General features: G+C 41.9%; 1 protein-coding gene across 2 annotated transcripts; it reads left to right on the forward strand.

Moving 5' to 3' along the window:
* Positions 1-2007: 2007 nt before the first annotated feature.
* LOC133665043 (solute carrier family 22 member 6-like) lies at positions 2008-19084 on the forward strand. Of its 2 annotated transcripts, XM_062070203.1 has the most exons (17): positions 2325-2391; positions 3725-3810; positions 3899-3962; positions 4252-4413; positions 4468-4541; positions 4607-4736; positions 5976-6079; positions 7923-8077; positions 8158-8326; positions 8400-8523; positions 8599-8714; positions 8801-8855; positions 8918-9077; positions 10775-10883; positions 10950-11028; positions 17428-17555; positions 17622-19084. In XM_062070203.1, exons 4-17 carry the CDS (start codon positions 4315-4317, stop codon positions 17734-17736), a joined length of 1617 nt encoding a protein of 538 aa, XP_061926187.1. In that variant the 5' UTR covers positions 2325-2391; positions 3725-3810; positions 3899-3962; positions 4252-4314; the 3' UTR covers positions 17737-19084. The 2 variants fall into 2 exon arrangements, with proteins under 2 accessions (XP_061926186.1, XP_061926187.1); XM_062070202.1 differs by lacking the exons at positions 3725-3810; positions 3899-3962 and adding an exon at positions 2008-2138.
* Positions 19085-20708: the final 1624 nt, after the last annotated feature.

Raw genomic sequence — 20708 nt, forward strand, 5'->3', positions numbered from 1 at the left:
TGTTAATATGAATGTACCCATGTAGAGGTTGCCCTCTAGTGGGTTCCTCGGACCACCACACACTGCCACGAGAGCCCGGATTTCAGGGTACAACACTGTTTTATTTGCATAAATGTGGAGAGGCTTTTGCTTTCCAGCAAAATGTATTTCTCTTTGTTCGTGTCTCTCTCTCTCTTTCTCTCTGGCTCCCACTCCAACTCCAACCACTTGTATCGTCCCGGCTGCTGCTAAAAAAAGGCGACGGGTGATTAGATAACAAGGTCCACCTGGGCCATCAACTCACCTGTCGCTGTCTTCGAGGCCGGTCCTTGCACACCCCGTTCCGCGCCAGGCCCGCAGGCCACGCCCCCCTCAACAACCCAATAAGTGTATATACTTACATCATGTATAAAAAACCTTAATAGAGGTGTTTGGATGTTTTTTAAGGGCTTTATAGGCAGAATAGAGCGGCTCCCACATGCTCCATTGAGGACGTTTGATCGCATTTATTCTATATTAAAAAAAGAAAATACATGCATTATTGTGAACGATAAACAAAATTCCCCCCAAAAAAGTGCAGTTACCCTTTTAAGGACTATTCTACCTATATATATTTTTTGTTGTTGTTTATTTTGTCAGTTACACAATTCTAAAAAATATATATATATATCGTTATCTATACAAGTATTTTGTTTTTTTAGGGCTTACTGTATAAAAGCTTGTCAAATATGTATATGATAGTGTTGTTGGGAATCTGCTGTCAGTCTATTCCTTCTTTTTTTTAACTGAACCAGTTGGCCGGTCAAGTGTCATACCAAATGGATAGGATAGGATAGGTCTTTATTGTCATTGCAACAAGTACAACGAAACTATGTTTTCAGCACAAACCCATTCAAGATTAGACAAACAGTGTACAGAGTTACAGAACAGGAACGCTGATGGGTCGCCACAAGGCGCCCCGTAAAAGGTGGGAAAAAGGTAAAACGCTGGGGAATAAGATGAATAAAAAAATACAATCTAGACTGGGCTCCTAAGGGGGCTTAGTCTAGAGTGGGGAAAAAACCTCCATGCCATGCACACATAAACATGTTACATTTAATCACGACAACTCGCAACAGAGGAGGGAGTTGGAACCCTGGAGGTCGACTGCTGCTATGAAGCGCTGCCAGCCGTCCATCACCCCGAAGGGGAATCAAGTGGTGGTGAAGGCGTGGGGTGGGGGAGGGGATGTGTGTGTATATGCCCATTGTCTTGGGGTGTGTTGATGTAGTGTTCATATTCATAGGCCTGGGGCCGTTCTGCATGCAAGCAAAAGTTCGACTCCAGGTGTCGTTGAGGAGGGAGGGAGGTCAAAAGCGTCCATCATTGAGGTGTCCTCTGGGATGTTTTCAGAACAGCCTGCTCCTGTTGTTGGAGCGTCAAGGCCATTCGAGGGAGTCAAATCGTAGATTAGGATTTTTGTTTGTTTTTCCGCGAGCAGACATTACAATGGCTTGTCTGTTCAATTCGTCAAAATGTCGCCCATACCTGTTGAATAGCGCCGTCGTACAACCCGTGTCAAGTATTTCATGTAACCGTGACGTCATTTTTCTTGCTCATCGGACTATAAAATAAAGAAAAATCATACTACAGTAAATTGTAGTACTTTGAGTGGCCATGAAGTGTTTGTTTCCTTTTTTTTTTTTTAACTCAATTCAAATACAGAAAGTGGCAGTGTAAATGTGTCCGCTAGTCGACAACAATTATTACAAGAAGAATATTAAAATGCGCTACTAAATCATATTTCCAAGCTCTAAAACGTATCCAAAGTTTTACTCCAAAGTATGTTTTACTTGTGATACAAATAAAAGGTAAGACCACACATGTTTTTATGATTCATAAGGTAAATAAATGGGAACAAGAAGTATTTGATGATGTTTTTATAAAAACAAAATATTATTATTTCTAATAATCATACGCTAAGCTTTTTGCCTGACATGAACCTCAGCACACGTGATGTTGGAGTTGGAGCAGGTTGGAGTTGATGCCAGGAGTCTCACACGAACATTAACTCAACAACGTGAAGAGAGAGAGAGAGAGCTCGGTGATGTCTTAAAGTCCCCAACAAAGGAGGACACGTCCCAGTCTTCACAAGTGTCCCGGGGGTCTTCCTGCTGACTGTAAGTAACACAAAATGCTTGTTTGTGTGTGTTTTGAATGTCGGCACACCTGCCACAATAATCCTTTAAGACCTCTCAGCAGACTCAAATGTTTGACGTTATGAAAGCTGTCCTTTACGTCACGTCTGGGCTAACTTGGAAGTTGACTTTGACTTCAGCTTCGGAAAACGGGACTTTTGTTTTCAGGTTGATTCCGTCGGAAGCCGGACGTCATTTTCACTGCAGGATGGGCTTCAGTGAGTTGCTGGAGGAGGTGAGATCTGATTGCTATGATTTTTATAAAAATAATTATTAGGCAAGCGAGTACTTTTATCATGTCCTATGTATGCATATTTCCAACTCCAAGTTGTATACACTGTTGCATCGACCAGCTCTTCCTCCCAGGGAATCTAAGTTACTGGTCAATCCCAAGTTTTTTCGATGACATATATGCTGAGTAAGAAGGACCATCAAGACAGAATTGGAATATTTTCAAGTTTTACTAAAGCTTTAGGAGATAAGTTTAACCAATACATTCATATCGGCTACTCTAGTTGATCTGACATTCAAACGGAAAAGCCAACTTCTTTCACACAAAGAAAGCCTCTCCCCCTCGCAACACTGATAAGGAAGATTTGGGGGTTTGGTTTCACATTCCTGATGGTTTAAGACACTAAACAGACAATCTGAAGACAAAGAGAGACTGGTAGATTAATAGATAAAAATACATAACAATACCAAGCACACAGCTCACATGCACAGACATTCTTGTCTTGTGTTCAGCGACACTATTGCTCTCGGGTAAAAAGTGTTCTTAAATCTGTTTGTCCGGCATTTTATTGTCCTGTATCTCCTGCCCGAGGGCAGCAGTTCAAAAAGTTTATGTCCGGGGTGAGATGGGTCCCTTATGATGTTTTGGGCCTTTTTGAGGCACCTGGCACTGTACGGTTCATCTAGGGAGGGGAGAGAGCAGCCAGTGATCTTCATGGCAGTTTGTATGACCCTCTGAAGTGCATTTCTCTCTGCCGCCGTGCAGCTGGCATAACATACACACATGTAGTATGTCAGCACACTCTCTATTAAGCAGCGATAGAAGGACACAAGCAGTTTTTGTGACAGGTGGTTCTTTTTGAGGAGTCTCAGAAAGTAGTAAGTAATTTGGAGGTAATCCTCCTTTTTCATTGTCCCATTTACTCTCTGTAAAGAACCAGTTTCATAGGCAGCAAAATAGATTGTTAGAATAATTGTAAGTAATCACAAAAAACTTTGTGTTACATTGAGTTCTGTCCGGTGAGAAGACAAAAGCTGTCTTTAAAACCTACCAATAAGAATGCTCGTAAAACTCCACTGTGTAAGGGGGAGAGCCACATGAAGGGTTTTCTGTTTTCTCTCATGTATGGTAATCAACAGAAGGATGTTGTTCTGGCCCAAGGACTTTAAAGCAGAGAGATGACAGGATCTGCCCAATTTCCAGACAAACTCTTTTTGAACTATTTTATGGACATCTTTTTTGACTATTTTACGAACTCTTTTTGAACTGACCTTTTCTGTGAATTGTTTACGACCTTTTCTGTGAACTTTTTGCAACCTTTGTCCTTTGGAAACAGCCGTGGCCATGTGGTCGGGGAGGGTCCAAAATAAAAGGAGGAGGCATACAATCTTTTGGCAGAGCGTGCTAAGATACTCTACAAGGGTACAGTGTAAAGACGACTCCCCTCAATATTGAGTCCAAATTGAATTCTGTCTCTGTTTGATTCTTTGCTTCTTATCTTGTTTAATAGATGTCATCAGTGTTTGAACCTGACATAGACCCAGGGCATAATACTACCACCACCATGCTCGACGGTAGGAATGGTGTTCCTGGGATTAAAGGCCTAACCTTTTCTCCTCCAAACATATTGCTGGGTATTGTGGCCAAACAGCTAAGTTTTTGTTTCATCTGACCACAGAACTTTCCTCCAGAAGGTTTTATCTTTGTCCATGTGATGTCAGATGAAACTAAAATTCCCCAAAAAAGTGCAAGTCCCCTTTAAAGATGGAAAAAAGTATATTGAAAGCCATGTTTGTGAGGATAAAACATCATGATAATTGTTTGGAGGCGGGTGTTTGACTTCTGCTTGCTTTTTGGGGGGAGATTGGTGGATTTGGGAGATACCAGTGGCTCCACGTGACCTTGATCAGTCTCCCGGGCCTCCTGATGGCGAGTCAGAACCTTTTAAACAACTTTGTGTCTGGAACCCCCTCCCACCACTGCAGTCTGGCCAATTATAGCCTCCTGGACACGCTTCCGCAGCAGGTACATCTTGTTGGCTTACTATGTGTGTGCATATGACGACCATGACCATTTCAGGTGGAGCAGAAAGACATCTTGAAGGCCTTCATACCTCTGGACTCCTCAGGAACAAAACTAGACCGCTGCAGCAGGTTCGATGGATTGGATTTTGTAAACGTTGCACTTTTGACGACGACTGAACGTGAGTTGCTTTCAGATACGTGACGCCTCAGTGGCATCTGCTGGCGACTAACAGCTCCGCAAACACCAGCCACTTGCAAACTGAAAGCTGTGTGGACGGGTGGACCTTCGATCGGTCCGAGTTCCTCGCCACCACCGTGTCCGAGGTCACATGATCAACTAAAGCAGTGTTTTTCAACCTTTTCTGAGCAAAGGCACATTTTTTTCATTGAAAAAATTCTGAGGCACAACACCAGCAGAAAACATTAAAAAATTTAACTCAACAGCCGATATTGACAATAAAAAGTCGTTCTCGCAATTGTTGGATATGAATTCAAACCATAACCAACCATGCATCACTATAGCTCTTGTCTCAAAGTAGGTGTACTGTCACGACCTGTCACATCAGGCCGTGAATTATTTGGAGTTTTTTGGTGTTTTCCTGTGTGTAGTGTTTTAATAATAATAATAATACCTGGGATTTATATAGCGCTTTTCTAAGTACCCAAAGTCGCTTTACATGTTAAAAACCCATCATTCATTCACACCTGCTGGTGGTAAGCTACTTTCGTAGCCACAGCTGCCCTGGGGTAGACTGACGGAAGCGTGGCTGCCAATTTGCGCCTACGGCCCCTCCGACCACCACCTATCATTCATTCAACATTCATTCACCGGTGTGAGCGGCACCGGGGGCAAGGGTGAAGTGTCCTGCCCAAGGACACAACGGCATGGTAAGAGGCGGGGAGCGAACCTGCAACCCTCAGGTTTCTGACATGGGCGCTCTGCCCACTACGCCATGCCGCCCCATATTTTAGTTCTTGATGATGCTACATATTAGCAGTAATGCTACTTTTTATAGCAACGCTTTTGCCCCGCACTTGACATATTACGGTTGTCTGTTCAACATATTTCCGCTTGAAGCCAAACCACCGCCAGACGATGGACTGTTTGTTACCAGATTCGCACCTTCTTTCTCTCGTATTACCACTCGCACCACATAACGTTACCCATGCCGCTACCTCTCTGCTCCGTGAGGGCGTATACGTATGTGACATATGTAAGAAGGTGCGCTTGTATTACGTCTCTGTGAGAAGAAGACAACAAAGAGTGAGAAACGCATGCAGTGTAATGCCCGCAGCTAAAAGCAACTGTGTGAGAATGTATACTCGAATATCACGATATACTCATTTTCTATATCGCACAGAGACAAACCCACGATATCGCCCAGCCCTAGTTTGCATAAAATATGGTCTAACCCAATTTGGTGAAATTACATAATGTCCAACGGCACACCAAACAATATCTCACAGTACACTAGCACAGTGGTTGAAAAACACTGGACTAAAGCATATAATATCATGTCGCCTTTCGAGTGACCCGCAACATAGTTTCTTTTCTGTCCTCAGTGGGAGCTGGTTTGTTCCCTGCGTCCTCTCAAGCAGATGATTCAGACCATCTATATGGGCGGAGTTCTGACCGGCGCTATCATCTACGGCGGCCTGTCCGACAGGTGAGCCTCCTCATTCTTCTGTGTATCCATACTTGCCAACCTTGAGACCTCCGAATTCGGGGGTTGGGGGGCGTGGTCGGGGGTGGGGCGGGGGCGTGGTTAAGAGGGGAGGAGTATATTTACAGCTAGAATTCACCAAAAGTCAAGTATTTCATATATATATATGTCTATATCAGTGGTTCTTAACCTGGGTTCGATCGAACCCTAGGGGTTCGGGGAGTCTGGCTCAGGGGTTCGGCGGAGGTCAAGACACACCCGACTCATCGTGTAAATAAAAACTTCTCCCTATCGGTGTATAGCGGATACGGCAACAGCAGAAGTCAGACTGATTTGCAGGTGTGTACTTTGTTGTGAGTTCATGCACTGTGTTGGTTTTGTTGTTGAACAAGGTGATGTTCATGCACGGTTCATTTTTTGCACCAGTAAAAAAACATGGTAACACTTTAGTATGGAACATATTTCACCATTAATTAGTTGCTTAACATGCAAATTAGTAACATATTGGCTCTTAACTAGTCATTATTAAGTACTTATTAATGCGTTATTCAGCATGGCCTTATTATAACCTTAACCCTCTAACCCTGGCCCTAACCAATTAACTCTAAATTAAGTGTTTGTTACTTAGAATATGTTCCCCTAGTGTCCAAAAAACTCTAAATTAAGTCTTTGTTACTTAGAATATGTTCCCCATACAAAAGCGTTACCAAAAACATATAACTTTGTCTTGAATTTGAAAAAAAACCCATCATTTTATTTTTCACTAAAGAAGGGTTCGGTGAATGCGCATATGAAACTGTTGGGGTTCGGTACCTCCAACAAGGTTAAGAACCACTGATCTATATATATAAGAAATACTTGACTTCCAGTGAATTCTAGCTATATATATATATATATATATATATATATATATATATATATATATATATATATATATATATATATATATGTATATGTATATATATGTATATATATATATATATGTATACCGGTGTATATATATATGTATAAATAAAAGAAATACTTGAATTTCAGTGTTCATTTATTTACACATATACACACACATAACACTCATCTACTCATTGTTGTACTTGAAAGTGCAATGCTTTGCAGCCAGAAGCACAGCCTTATATACTACATACATACTAAATACACAGTAATGAAAACACAGTTCTACTAACTGTACTGTGCTTGCTGCTTACTTACTAAAAAAAACCAACACTTACCTTTCACTATTTGAGTAGCCTTTGTTCTGCCATTTGCGTACTGGCGAGCGATCTCTGAGTCCGGGAACATATCCTTCACAGATTTGTTGAAGACATCCACAAATGAGAACGGGATGTTGCTTCCAGCTATCAGCATAGCCATCTTTGTCTCGGCATATGTTACACCATCGGGTCTCCATTTAGCGAGGTGGCCCATAATACTGGGCTGGAACTGGTGCTGCGCTGCCGACGCTTTGTGCTTCGCTGTACGTTCATGACTGAGTATACCCGTTCGGCCACCGTGTTCGATGGAGAAGTCTGTTCTACAAAATTTACAGGCAACATACCCCTTCCCCTTCGAACTGCCCTGGATAAACTGAAATTCTTGTTTCCATTCGTTTTGGAACTTACAAGCGTATTTCTTCATCTTACTCGTCGTCGGCGTCGCCATTGCTGTATCTTCCTCGTCCGCATGGAGCTGGAGGGGGCATGGCCTCCAGCTCCGGCTGGAAATCGGGAGAAAATTTGTGCCGGGAGATTTTCGGGAGAGGCGCTAAAATTCGGTAGTCTCCCGGAAAAATCGGGAGGGTTGGCAAGTATTTGTGTATCCAAAGTCTCCACATTTGCATATCTCTCTGCAGGTTTGGGCGGCGGACTGTCCTTATTTGGTCGTACTTGCAGTTGGGCATCCTGGGCTGTAGCTCCGCCCTCTCGCCGACGTACACCATCTACTGCGCTTTTAGGTTTCTGAGTGGGATGGCAGTGTCGGGGGTCATCCTGAACTCCGTCTCCCTGAGTACCTGTCGAGCCGTCTTCCTTTACAAGCGCTAGTTCCGAGCGCGTCTTCCGTCAGTCACTCTTGCCGTTTGTCATCAGAGGTGGAGTGGATTCCGACCAAAACCAGGACGCTGGTGGGCACGCTTTCCTCCTTCTTCTTCACCTTTGGTCAGCTGATCTTGGCGGGCCTGGCTTACTGGCTGAGAGATTGGAGGAAGCTCCAGCTGGTCGTCTGCGCTCCCCAATTCCTGTTCTTTGCCTACAGCTGGTCGGTCTTTTTAACTTTCACAATTAGGACGCGGGTCCTTTTTGAAATGGTCACGTGATCTCCAACTGCCCAGGTGGTACTCGGAGTCGGCGCGATGGATGGTTCTGAAGCGAAAATATGAAGAGGCGTTGAAGAGCCTTCAGCGAGTTGCCCGGATCAACGGAAAGAAGGAAATGGCGGACAAGCTGACATTGGAGGTAGCTCGATGTTGGCGTGTTCTGTTCCGGGCAAGTCCGTGCACCATTTGACCACGGTGTGCCGCGTGACCTCAGGTTCTAAACTCCCACATGAAGAAAGAGATCGAGTCCTCCCAGACAATGTTCACGGCCTATGACTTGGTGAGGACCGCAGCAATGAGGCGCATCTCTGTGTGTCTCATCGTAGTCTGGTCAGTTCTCCTTCCTCCCGCGTGTACAACCGTTCCACCTTATCGCCAAAGTAGAAACCATGCCTCCCCCTTCCGGTTCTCCGCAGGTTCTCCACCAGCTTCGCGTATTACGGCTTGGCCATGGACCTGCAGAAGTTCGGGGTGAGCTTGCACACGAGACAGTCGTTATGTATAAACGTTTACCCGCGTTTTGATTTGCGCAGGTGAGTATTTACCTGATCCAGATCATCTTTGGAGCTGTTGATTTCCCCGCCAAACTTACGGCTCTGGCCATGCTCAGTTATCTTGGTAGGAGAGTGTCGCAGGCCACATGCCTCTTCATGTCCGCCCTCATCATCTTTGCCAACATCTATGTCCCAACAGGTAAGCACGGCATTACATGCACTATATTGCCAAAAGTATTTGGGTGGCCAGACAGTTGCTACAGAGCTCCAAACTTCATCTGACCTTCCAATTAGCCCACGTACAGTACGCAGAGAGCTTCATGAAAAGGGGTTTCCATGGCCAAGCAGCTGCATCTAAGGCAGGGGTCACCAACCTTTTTGACACCAAGAGCTACTTCTTGGGCACTGATTAATGCGAAGGGCTACCAGTTTGATACACACTTAAATAAATTGCCAGAAATAGCCAATTTGCTCAATTTACCTTTAACTCTATGTTATTATTAATAATTAATGATATTTATCTTTGTGGAAACACTGATCATCTTAATGATTTCTCACAATAAATATATGTAGAAACAGATAAATATCAATATGCAACACTTTATTTTATATTTTCTCTAAGTGCACATTTTTCAAATTGAACATTTTCAAATGATCTCTTCTAAGACAGTCTTGTGAAATCACAATATCCCATTTTAACTAGCTAGCCACTAACATTATTTAACAAATCATGAATTACTTTGCATCATGTTTGTACAAATAATAACTCATGTAAAATACAAAAGTCAACTCTCAAATTTGTAAATAAATCATGTCACACTTTGAACTGGACACCAAATCTGTTATCTGTTTCTTTGTCAGTTAGTGAAGACCAAGTCTTTAAAATATTTTCTTGGATTTTCAAATTCTATTTGAGTTTTGTCTCTCTTAAAATTAAAAATGTTGAGCAAAGCGAGACCAGCTTGCTAGTAAATAAGTAAAATTAAAAAAATAGAGGCAGCTCACTGGTAAGTGCTGCTATTTGAGCTATTTTTAGAACAGGCCAGCGGGCTACTCATCTGGTCCTTACGGGCTACCTGGTGCCCGCGGGCACCGCGTTGGTGACCCCTGATCTAAGCCATACATCACCAAGTCCAATGCAAAGCGTGGGATGCAGTGGTGTAAAGCACGTCGTCACTGCACTCTAGAGCAGTGGAGACGCCTTCTCTGGAGTGATGAATCACACTTTTCCATCTGGCAATCTGATGGACGAGTCTAAGTCTGGAGGTTGCCAGGACAACGCTACATTTCGGACTGCATTGTGCCGAGTGTGAAATTTGGTGGAGGAGGAATTATAGTGCGAGGTTGTCTGTCAGGAGTTGGTTCTGGCCCCTTAGTTCCAGTGAAAGGAACTTTGAATGCTCCAGGACACCAAAACATTTTGGACACTTCCATGCTCCCAACCTTGTGGGAACAGTTTGGAGCGGGCCCCTTCCTCTTCCAACATGACTGTGCACAAAGCAAGGTCCATAAAGACATGGATGACAGAGTCTGGGGTGGACGAACTTGACTGGCCTGCACAGAGTCCTGACCTGAACCCGATAGAACATCTTTGGGATGAATTAGATCGGAGACTGAGAGCCAGGCAACATCAGTGTGTGACCTCACTAATACACTTTTGGAAGAATGGTGGAAAATTCCTATAAACACACTCCGCAACCTTGTGGACAGCCTTCCCAGAAGAGTTGAAGCTGTAATAGCTGCAAAAGGTGGACCGACATATTGAACCCTGTGGGTTAGGAATGGGATGGCACTTCAAGTGCATATGTAAATCAAGGCAGGCGGCCAAATACTTTTGGCAATATAGTGTACGTGTCGAGGGACAACAATGGCGTCACTAACTGCTACGTCACGCAGACATGCAGACCGTCAGAACCATACTGGCGTGTCTCGGTAAAGCCTTCACGTCAGCGTCCTTCACCACCGTCTACTTGTACACTGGAGAACTTTACCCCACCATCATCAGGTATGGCATCATCAACGTCATGTGACGTCGTCACAGCTCATCACCGACACGTGTGTACGCTCTTAGGCAGACCGGAATGGGTCTGGCCTCCACCATGGCCAGGGTTGGCAGCATGGCGGCGCCGGCCGTCCTCATCCTGGACGAGGTAAAACTTCCAAACGAATACGAATTTTCTTTTGTTAATTAGCAGTGGATACAAGAAGGTCGTTTCCTGTCTTGCTGTAAAGTCCACAGGTGGGTAGAGGAGCCAAAAACTGTACTTAAACAAGAGTGGCGTCACTTTAGACCAGGGGTGTCCAAAGTCCAAAAATATCTGCCTTGTTTTTAATGAATATTTAGGCCTACTATGCTACTGTATTTCAATGTAGACCAGGGGTGTCACTCTTTTTCATTGAGGGCCACTTCGCAGTTATGGTTGCCCTCAGAGGGCCACTTTTAACCATGAGTAATATACGAGTACCGTATTTTTCGGTCTATAAGTCGCAGTTTTTTTCATAGTTAGGGTGCGACTTATACTCAGGAGCAACTTATGTGTGAAATTATTAACACATTAGCGTAAAATATAAAATATTATTTAGCTCATTCACGTAAGAGACTAGACGTATAAGATTTCATGGGATTTAGCGATTAGGAGTGACAGATTGTTTGGTAAACGTATAGCATGTTCTATATGTTATAGTTATTTGAATGACTCTTACCATAATATGTTACGTTAACATACCAGGCACGTTCTCAGTTGGTTATTTATGCGTCATATAACGTACACTTATTCAGCCTGTTGTTCACTATTCTTTATTTATTTTAAATTGCCTTTCAAATGTCTATTCTTGGTGTTGGGTTTTTATCAAATACATTTCCCCAAAAAATGTGACTTATACTCCAGTGCAACTTATGTTTTTTTCCTTCTTTATTATGCATTTTCGGCCGGTGCGCCTTATACTCCGGAGCGACTTATACTCCGAAAAATACGGTATACGTGTATATATAAAATACATGAACAATATATTTTTTTACATAAGCTACAAAAAAATCCCTTGGACAGGTTCCAATATAGCAAGTAAAGCAACAAGCGGCGATAAAGGGGCCCAATTTTTTTACGTGCAGGTAAAACGGTAGTTTAATAGTCAAAACCGTGAGCAATCAAGCACAGGTGAAAACACTTAACCCCAAAATTGTTTAAACAGCAGTTTTTGGTCCCTGCACTTTTTTAAAGGCAATTGAATGGAGACAAGTCAAACACTAGAGCCAGGCGGAAAACGTCCGCTCATTCTCAAATTGCAGTACCACTCATAGTACGTGGGCTCCATCTAGTGGTAAGCCAAATAATCACTTAATTGAAAGGGATTCTTTATCAATAAGGTATATTTATAAACATCAACTATTTGCTTTGTCATCTATAACACAAAAACTAAGATAACATGTTTTTTTTTAAATATATCAGCATATAATGATCATTGAATTGCTTAGTAGACTAAGATTATTATTTTTTATTTATGAGTTACTTTTTTAACATGTCCTGTCCAACCACTCAGACAAATCATATTGTTGTAGATCAGGGATGAGTTTGCTAAGTATAAAAATGAGCTGAAATCCTTGAATGAAAGAAACTGCTGTTCTAAATTTGTCCACTGGATGTCGCTATAGCAATTCTTGTAGATGAATAAACCACATGTTAGTACAACAGTTGAGGAAAATGAATAAACGACATAAATAACATCCTGTAATTTAATTTTGATACGAATCTTTTATCTTGATAGATTAAAAATTAACACCAATTAGAGCATTTTAAAACTCTGCCAGACTCAATTCCACCTGTTCAACCAATAAACATTATGACATCATTTATTCAGAACGTATAAATAATGACAAATGAAGATAGAATACTATTAACCGCAACATGCAAGTGTAAAAAAAAACATGATTTGTACTTTTTCAGAACCTGTTTTATTATTACGTTGGATTGGTCAAACGGATCAATCAATTAATTATAAAAAAAAAAAAAATGATTTCAACAAATGTAGCGATCGAAATAAAAGTCAACATAACAAAGTAGGGTTTCTTTTTCATAACAGTAAAGTAACAGTAAAGTATGTTGCATTAAAACTACACTATGTACAATTCATTAAAAAATGGACTTCAGTAAATGTAGCGCGTCGCTACCCAACTCTGGTTACAGTTAGTCCCAATGGAAAAGTTTCTCCCGTTGGGTGAGCAGACATCACACGGATACTTGCAACTCTTGAGTTAAGTGTTTAAAACATCAAAACGGTCCATTTCTTTATATTATTGGTCTGCTCTGATAAATGAGTAAAGTATTTTTTTGGACGCCGAGGTTTTGTAACACGGTACGCATGTCAAGAAGTATATTCAGGGTTCGTACGGGTGCTTAAAAACCTTGAAAATGCTTGGATTTTAATGTCTTTTCAAGGTTTTGAAAAATGCTAGAATTTTGGGTGAAGTGCTTGTAAATGCTTGGAATGTTCCTCATATTTCTTAGCAGTCTGACTCAATATGCTAATTATAAAATGGAAAAAAAATAAAACAGGATTCCTTAATAATGAAAGCTGCACGCTTGATCTGTTGGCTTTGCACGAGCACTTACGTTAGGTTGTTGTCATGCCCGAGCCGTATATATGGCTCCGTGTCGCCCCCAAGAGGACATGCCGGGAGGTTGTCGTTTTATTGAACATTGGATGGAAAATGACAAATACAAACTTTGGATAAAACGTGGACCAAATCCACGTGTAGACTGCTGCAAAGTATGCAAAAAGGAAATCCAGCTTTTTGCAATGGCAGAGTCGGCTCCCTCTAGTCATATGAAAGGTAAACCACAGAGATTACTAGCCCTACAAGTAGAGATAATGGCTTTTTTGCCGATATTCCGATATTGTCCAACTCTTAATTACCGATTCCGATATCAACCGATATATACAGTCGTGGAATTAACACATTATTATACCTAATTTTGTTGTGATGCCCCGCTGGATGCATTAAACAATGTAACTTTACCATGAATTGATTAACGTGGACCCCGACTTAAACAAGTTGAAAAACATATTCGGGTGTTACCATTTAGTGGTCAATTGTACGGAATATGTACTGTACTGTGCAATCTACTAATACAAGTTTCAATCAATCAATCAAAAACAAGGTTTTCCAAAAATAAGAGAACAACTTCAACTCCAGTTATGGAAAAAAGTGCCAACATGGCACTGCCATATTTATTATTGAGGTCACAAAGTGCATTATTTTTTTTAACATGCCTTAAAACAGCTTGGGATTTGGGACATGCTCTCCCTGAGATAATCCTATTACCCACTACAACTATGGGAAATACTATACTTTGACTTTCACAAAGTGCTTTTTTTTTTTTAAACATGCCTCAAAACAACAGCTACAAAAACAATGAAGGCACACAGCTTCAGTCCAGAGTATACTAGAGTATACTTGCCAACCTTGAGACCTCCGAATTTGGGGGGGTGGAGGTGGGCGGGGTTTGGTGGTAGCGGGGGTGTATATTGTAGCGTCCAGGAAGAGTTAGTGCTGCAAGGGGTTCTGGGTATTTGTTCTGTTGTGTTACGGTGCGGATGTTCTCCCGAAATGTGTTTGTCATTGTTGTTTGGTGTGGGTTCACAGGGTGGCGCATATTTGTCAAAGTTTTTATAAATGGTTGATTTATATAGGCTAGTAAGGTAAAGTTTTGTACCTGACAAGTTTCGGCTATCTTGCTTCTGCAGCCTTCCTCAGAGGTGTCACGTGATGTTAGTGTGACGTCATCTGTGACGTGTTATATGGATTGTTCCATCCCACCTGAGATGGTGGGATGGCGGTGTCCCCTGGTGTGCGTCGGGGGTAGGGCGGGGCGCCCCGTGTCGTCCGGATGTCCACCAAACGGCCGGGGGCGGCCCTGCAGGACTGTGTCCCAGGTGTGGGATAGTTGGTAGGCTCCCTCGTCCCTGTTGACAGTCTTTGGGGCCCGCTTCCTGATTTCAACCGCCTCTTTGATCCACCGATGGAATTTGTTGCTTTCCATTCTAATTACCTTGGCTGCCTCCCAGTTCATTAGATGGTTTTCCCTCTTGCAGTGGTCTGAAATGGCTGATTTCAGATTTTCCTGCGTTGCTTTCATTCTGGTTGCACGGGTGAGCGTTCCAGATGTTTCCTTTTCACATTCTTTCTGGTGTTCCTTTTTTCGTGTGCTGAACTGTCGACCTGTCTCTCCTATGTATGTTTTATTGCATGTTAGGCAAGGGATCTCATATATCACATCACACTTTTTCTTGCAGAAGCAAGATAGCAAGGTAGCCGAAACTTGTCAGGTACAAAACTTTACCTTACTAGCCTATATAAATCAACCATTTATAAATACACATTATTAGGCTAAATGAACCTCTTCAACATATTTGTAAAAGTGTTAAAGTTGTTTATACGGCCACTGTGTGTGACCTGCATGGCTGTTGATCAAGTATGCATTGCATTCACTTATGTGTGTGTAAAAGCCGCATATATTATGTGACTGGGCCGACACGCTGTTTGTATGGAAGAAAAGCGGACGTGACGACAGTTTGTAGAGGACACTAAAGGCAGTGCCTTTAAGGCACGCCCCCAATATTGTTGTCCGGGTGGAAATCGGGAGAATGGTTGCCCCGGGAGATTTTCGGGAGGGGCACTGAAATTTGGGTGTCTCCCGAGAAAATCGGTAGGGTTGGCCTTACGTCCGTGTTTTATGTACCGCTCCGTACAGCGGCATTTTAAATAGTCATTAATTTTACTTTTTGAAACCGATACCGATAATTTCCGATATTACATTTTAAAGCATTTATCGGCCGATAATATCGGACATCTCTACCTACAAGTTAACTAACTTTAGCTAAAGTTTTGTATACTAAACTTTTGGTACATGGTAGACCTAAACTGTGAGATCGGCGCTAGATTACCTGTTAATTACGGACAGTTATTACGAGCTACGAAAGGAAAAAAGCGAGCGTTTGTCAATCCATCCATCCATCTTCTTCCGCTTATCCGAGGTCGGGTCGCGGGGGCAGCAGCCTAAGCAGTGAAGCCCAGACTTCCCTCTTTCCAGCCACTTCGTCCAGCTCCTCCCGGGGGACCCCGAGGCATTACCAGGGCAGCCGGGAGACATAGTCTTCCCAACGTGTCCTGGGTCTTCCCCGTAGCCCGAAATACCTCCCTAGGGAGGCGTTTGGGTGGCATCCTGACCAGAGGCCCGAAAATGATAAATTATAATGCTTCATGTTCTATGCCCCATTCAGTTAATGATAACTGCTGGTTCAATGTTAGGCTTAGGTTTTAGCAGCTTTTTCCTACAGACAGCATTCAAACAACAAGGCTACACTGCAAAAAGTCAGTGTTCAAGAACAAGGGAAAAAAATACAAAAATTTGGGGTATTTTACTTGAATTAAGCCAAATTCTCTGCCAATATAACAAGAAAATTTGGCTTGTCAAGACTTTCCAAAACAAGTAAAATCAGCTAACCTCAATGAACCCCAAAACACATTAAAAGTATATTCTCACTAATAACAAGTGCACTTTTCTTGGTAGAAAAAACAAATATGAGACCTTTTTTCTCAGTGTGTTGAAAAATATTCTTAAATGAAGTAAATGCTAGTGCCATTATCTTGACATAATGATATGCGCTAGGCATTACATTTCTTGAAACCAGCAAACTTATACTAAAAACTAGTTTATTTTTCTTAATGGAAAGGCAAATCATATGGTCTAAAAAGGCATTTTCCCATCCATAACATGACATCATCGCGCCAAGTGCGTGCTCTTTCAGTCAATTAGTGCACAAGGAATATTTATATATATATTTATACAGCCCGGCCCCCGGCCAATTTTTTTTATTGTAATTTTGAAGGATTTATCTGAATGTGCACAAACTATTTCTGTTCAAAATTGTTTGAAATGTCAAATGTTTAAATATTAACTGTCAGTTTACTGTACTGTGCCAACTGTACTACTATACGAGTACATATTTTCTATTGTTTCATTGAAAATAAGACAGCAAAGTCCATTTGGCTGTCATCTGTTTTAATTATGAGACACAATTGTGTCAAAGTCATGATTTTTTTATTTTATGCTTGAACTAAAAGAAATGATGACTTTGAAAAATCAGTTTTATACTTGTGAGTGTTGATGACACAGCTTTGCAACAGTTGATATTCTAGTTTCAAGCATGTTTTACTCAATACAGGTCATCAAATCTCAGCAACAAGCTGTAATATCTTACTGAGATCATTTAAAACCAAAACCCTTAAAACAAGTAAAACACTAACATAAAATCTGCTTAGTGAGAAGAATTCTCTTATCAGACCGAAAATAAGCAAATATCACCCTTATTTGAGATATATAATCTTACTTGGATTTCAGTTTTTGCAGTGTATGGATTGATTCACACTGGTTTTCGCCTTTTGAAGGGTAATGGAAAAACTGGAAAATTGATCTTGAAAGTCCTTTAAAAAGTGCTTGAATTTGGCCATGGAAAAGGTGTACCAGCCCTGTATATTTATGGCCCTGCAGGTGTTCCCTTCGCTGCCCAGTGTGGTCTACGGGGGTGCGGCTGTGATAGCCGCAGGTTTCGCTTGCTTCCTACCTGAGACGCTCAACGTTCCGCTGCCAGAAACCATCCAGGATGTGGAGGAGAGATGGTGAGCTTGGTTAAATGGCATTTGGAGGCCGGGCCTTCTCTGACCATTTTTTTCCTCTCTCTGAAGGCCTGGAAAAAGTGTGGCCGACAAGAAGAAAAAGGGAGAATCTTCAGAAGATGAGCAAGCGGTGTCCTTCAAAGACGTGAAGGAAATTGAAGGAAGCGGTCTTAACGCTCTCTGACACTGCTCATAAAAATGCAACAAATATTAATTATTATTACTATTTAAGTCAGGGCTGTCAAACGTACGGCCCGAGGGCCGGATCAGGCCCGCGAACAGGTTTTATCCAGCCTGTGGGATGAGTTTGCTAAGTATAAAAATGACCCTGAAATTTTTTAATGAAAGAAACAGCTGTTCTAAATATGTCCACTAGATGTCACAATAGCAATTCTTTGTAGATGATGCTACATATGTAAGAAAATAAAAATAAACCACATGATGTCAAGGAAAATGATCAAACTACATAAATAACATCCTGTAATTTGATTTTGATACAATTTTTTTTATCTTGATAGATTGGAAATTAACACCAATGTGTTGACTGACGAACATTATCACCTCCGGGTACTCCAGCTTCCTCCCACCTCCAAAGACATGCACCTGGGGATAGGTTGATTGGCAACACTAAATTGGCTCTACTGTGTGAATGTTGTCTGTCTCTGTGTTGGCCCTGCGATGAGGTGGCGACTTGTCCAGGGTGTACCCCGCCTTCCGCCCGAAAGCAGCTGAGATAGGCTCCAGCACCCCCCGCGACCCCGAACGGGACAAGCGGTAGAAAATGGATGGATGGATGACAACGGATGTATTTTTTTTATGCAATCTAACTCGTAAATAAAAGTCAGCTTACAACGGAGCTAATGGGAGTTCCTCTCTTCCGCCCATTAAACCCAGTAAATAAACATCCAAAAAGCGCTAACAGTACTCTATTTACATTTTGTGACTTGAATCTTAACCAAGTATTCGTGACATTGTTATTTTAAGCGCTAACGCAGACAAACTATTTACAACGGCGCCATGGTCACTAGCTTGTGTGCCAATGTTGATATGATCGACTGAGGCGCTGCTTCCTCGTTTCCTTGCTCGTCAACCTTTCATTGTAGATAATAAGTCATGCCTCTCACCTGGATAGAAGAAGGCTGAAGACGTATTCCAACAAGTTGATACACTTTGACAGCCAATTTAAACCCGGAAATGGTGAGAACGACACAAAGAGACGCTTGGTTCTTCGCGAGGATTATGAGTCATTCTGCATCTACCGGTAAATTGGAATATGTGAACATCTCAGCAGTCGGCATCATAATGACAACAGATATTGTACAGTAAGTGATGCTTTATTATGTTTGTTGGCTCTCATGATGTCTGCAGTGAGCAGTAATCAGTGATGTTATCAAAAAAGCGAAGTTTGTGCCGCGTTTTTGCTTTAAAGTGATCAAAATATGTTAATATAAATGTACCCATGTAGAGGTTGCCCGCTAGTGGGTTCCTCGGACCACCACACACTGCCACGAGAGCCCGGATTTCAGGGTACAACGCTGTTTTATTTGCATAAATGTGGAGAGGCTTTTGCTTTCCAGCAAAATGTCTCTTTGTTAGTGTCTCTCTCTCTCTCTCTCTCTCTCTGGCTCCCACTCCAACTCCAACCACGTGTCTCGGTCCGGCTGCTGCTAATAAAGGCGACAGGTGATTAGATAACAAGGCCCACCTGGGCCATCTACTCACCTGTCGCTGTCTTCGAGGCCGGTCCTTGCACACCCCGTTCCGCGCCAGGCCCGCAGGCCACACCCCCCTCAACAACCCAATAAGTATATATACTTACATCATGTATATAAAACCTTAAATGGTGTCAGGACTTGGTCCTTGGCGTGGTTTGTTCTCCCAGAAGGCAACGGAAAATTGGCGCGTGCGAGACGTGAATTTAAATACATGTTTATTTTAATTAATCAAAAAGGTGCAAACAAAAAGCGCTCACAGCGGAGGTAACAAACTTGGCTATACAAAACAAAAGACTTGCACAAGGGCACAAAAACTATTAAACAAAAACTTACTTGGCATGAGAAGAGGGGCATAAAAAGAGCAGCATGGATCATAAGGATGTGTCGAGAGTGTGGAGCATGAATGTGATGTCGCCAGAAAGACCGACAGAAAATAAAAAGCTTAAATAACACAGACATGATTAACAACAGGTGTGTAAGTCAAAACGTGAAACAGGTGCGTGACAGGACAGGTGAAAACTAATGGGTTGCTATGGAAACAAACAAACAAGGAAGTGCAACCAGGAACTAAAAAGAGTCCAAAAAACAAACAGCACATGGCCAAAACAAAAACATGATCAACAGACATGACAAATGGAGGTGTTTGGATGTTTTTTAAGGGCTTTATAGGCAGAATAGAGCGGCTCCCACATGCTCCGTTGAGGACGTTTGATCGCATTTATTTCATATTAAAAAAAGAAAATACATGCATTATTGTGAACGATAAACAAAATTTCCCCCAAAAAAGTGCAGTTACCCTTTTAAGGACTATTCTACCTTAAATATTTTTTTTGTTGTTGTTTATTTTGTCAGAGTTACACAATTCTAATATATATATATATATATATATATATATATATATATATATATATATATATATATATATATATATATATATATATATATATATATATATATCGTTATCTATACAACGGTTTTGTTTTTTTAGGGCTTACTGTATAAAAGCTTGTCAAATATGTATATGATAGTGTTGTTAGGAATCTGCTGTCAGTCTATTCCTTTTTTTTTAACTGAACCAATTGGCCGGTCAGGTGTCATACCAAATGGATAGGATAGGATAGGTCTTTATTGTCATTGCAACAAGTACAACGAAACTATGTTTTCAGCACAAACCCGTTCAAGGTTAGACAAACAGTGTACAGGGTTACAGAACAGGAACGCTGATGGGTCGCCATGAGGCGCCCCGTAAAAGGTGGGAAAAAGGTAAAACTCTGGGGAAGAAGATGAATAAAAAAATACAATCTAGACTGGGCTGCTAAAGGGGCCTAATCTGGAGTGGGGAAAAAACCTCCATGCCATGCACACATAAACATGTTACATTTAATCACGACAACTCGCAACAGAGGGGGGGAGTTGGGGCCCTGGAGGTCGACTGCTGCTA

This window comes from Entelurus aequoreus, linkage group LG14 (genome assembly GCF_033978785.1).
Source record: "Entelurus aequoreus isolate RoL-2023_Sb linkage group LG14, RoL_Eaeq_v1.1, whole genome shotgun sequence".
Taxonomy (NCBI): Eukaryota; Metazoa; Chordata; class Actinopteri; order Syngnathiformes; family Syngnathidae; genus Entelurus; species Entelurus aequoreus.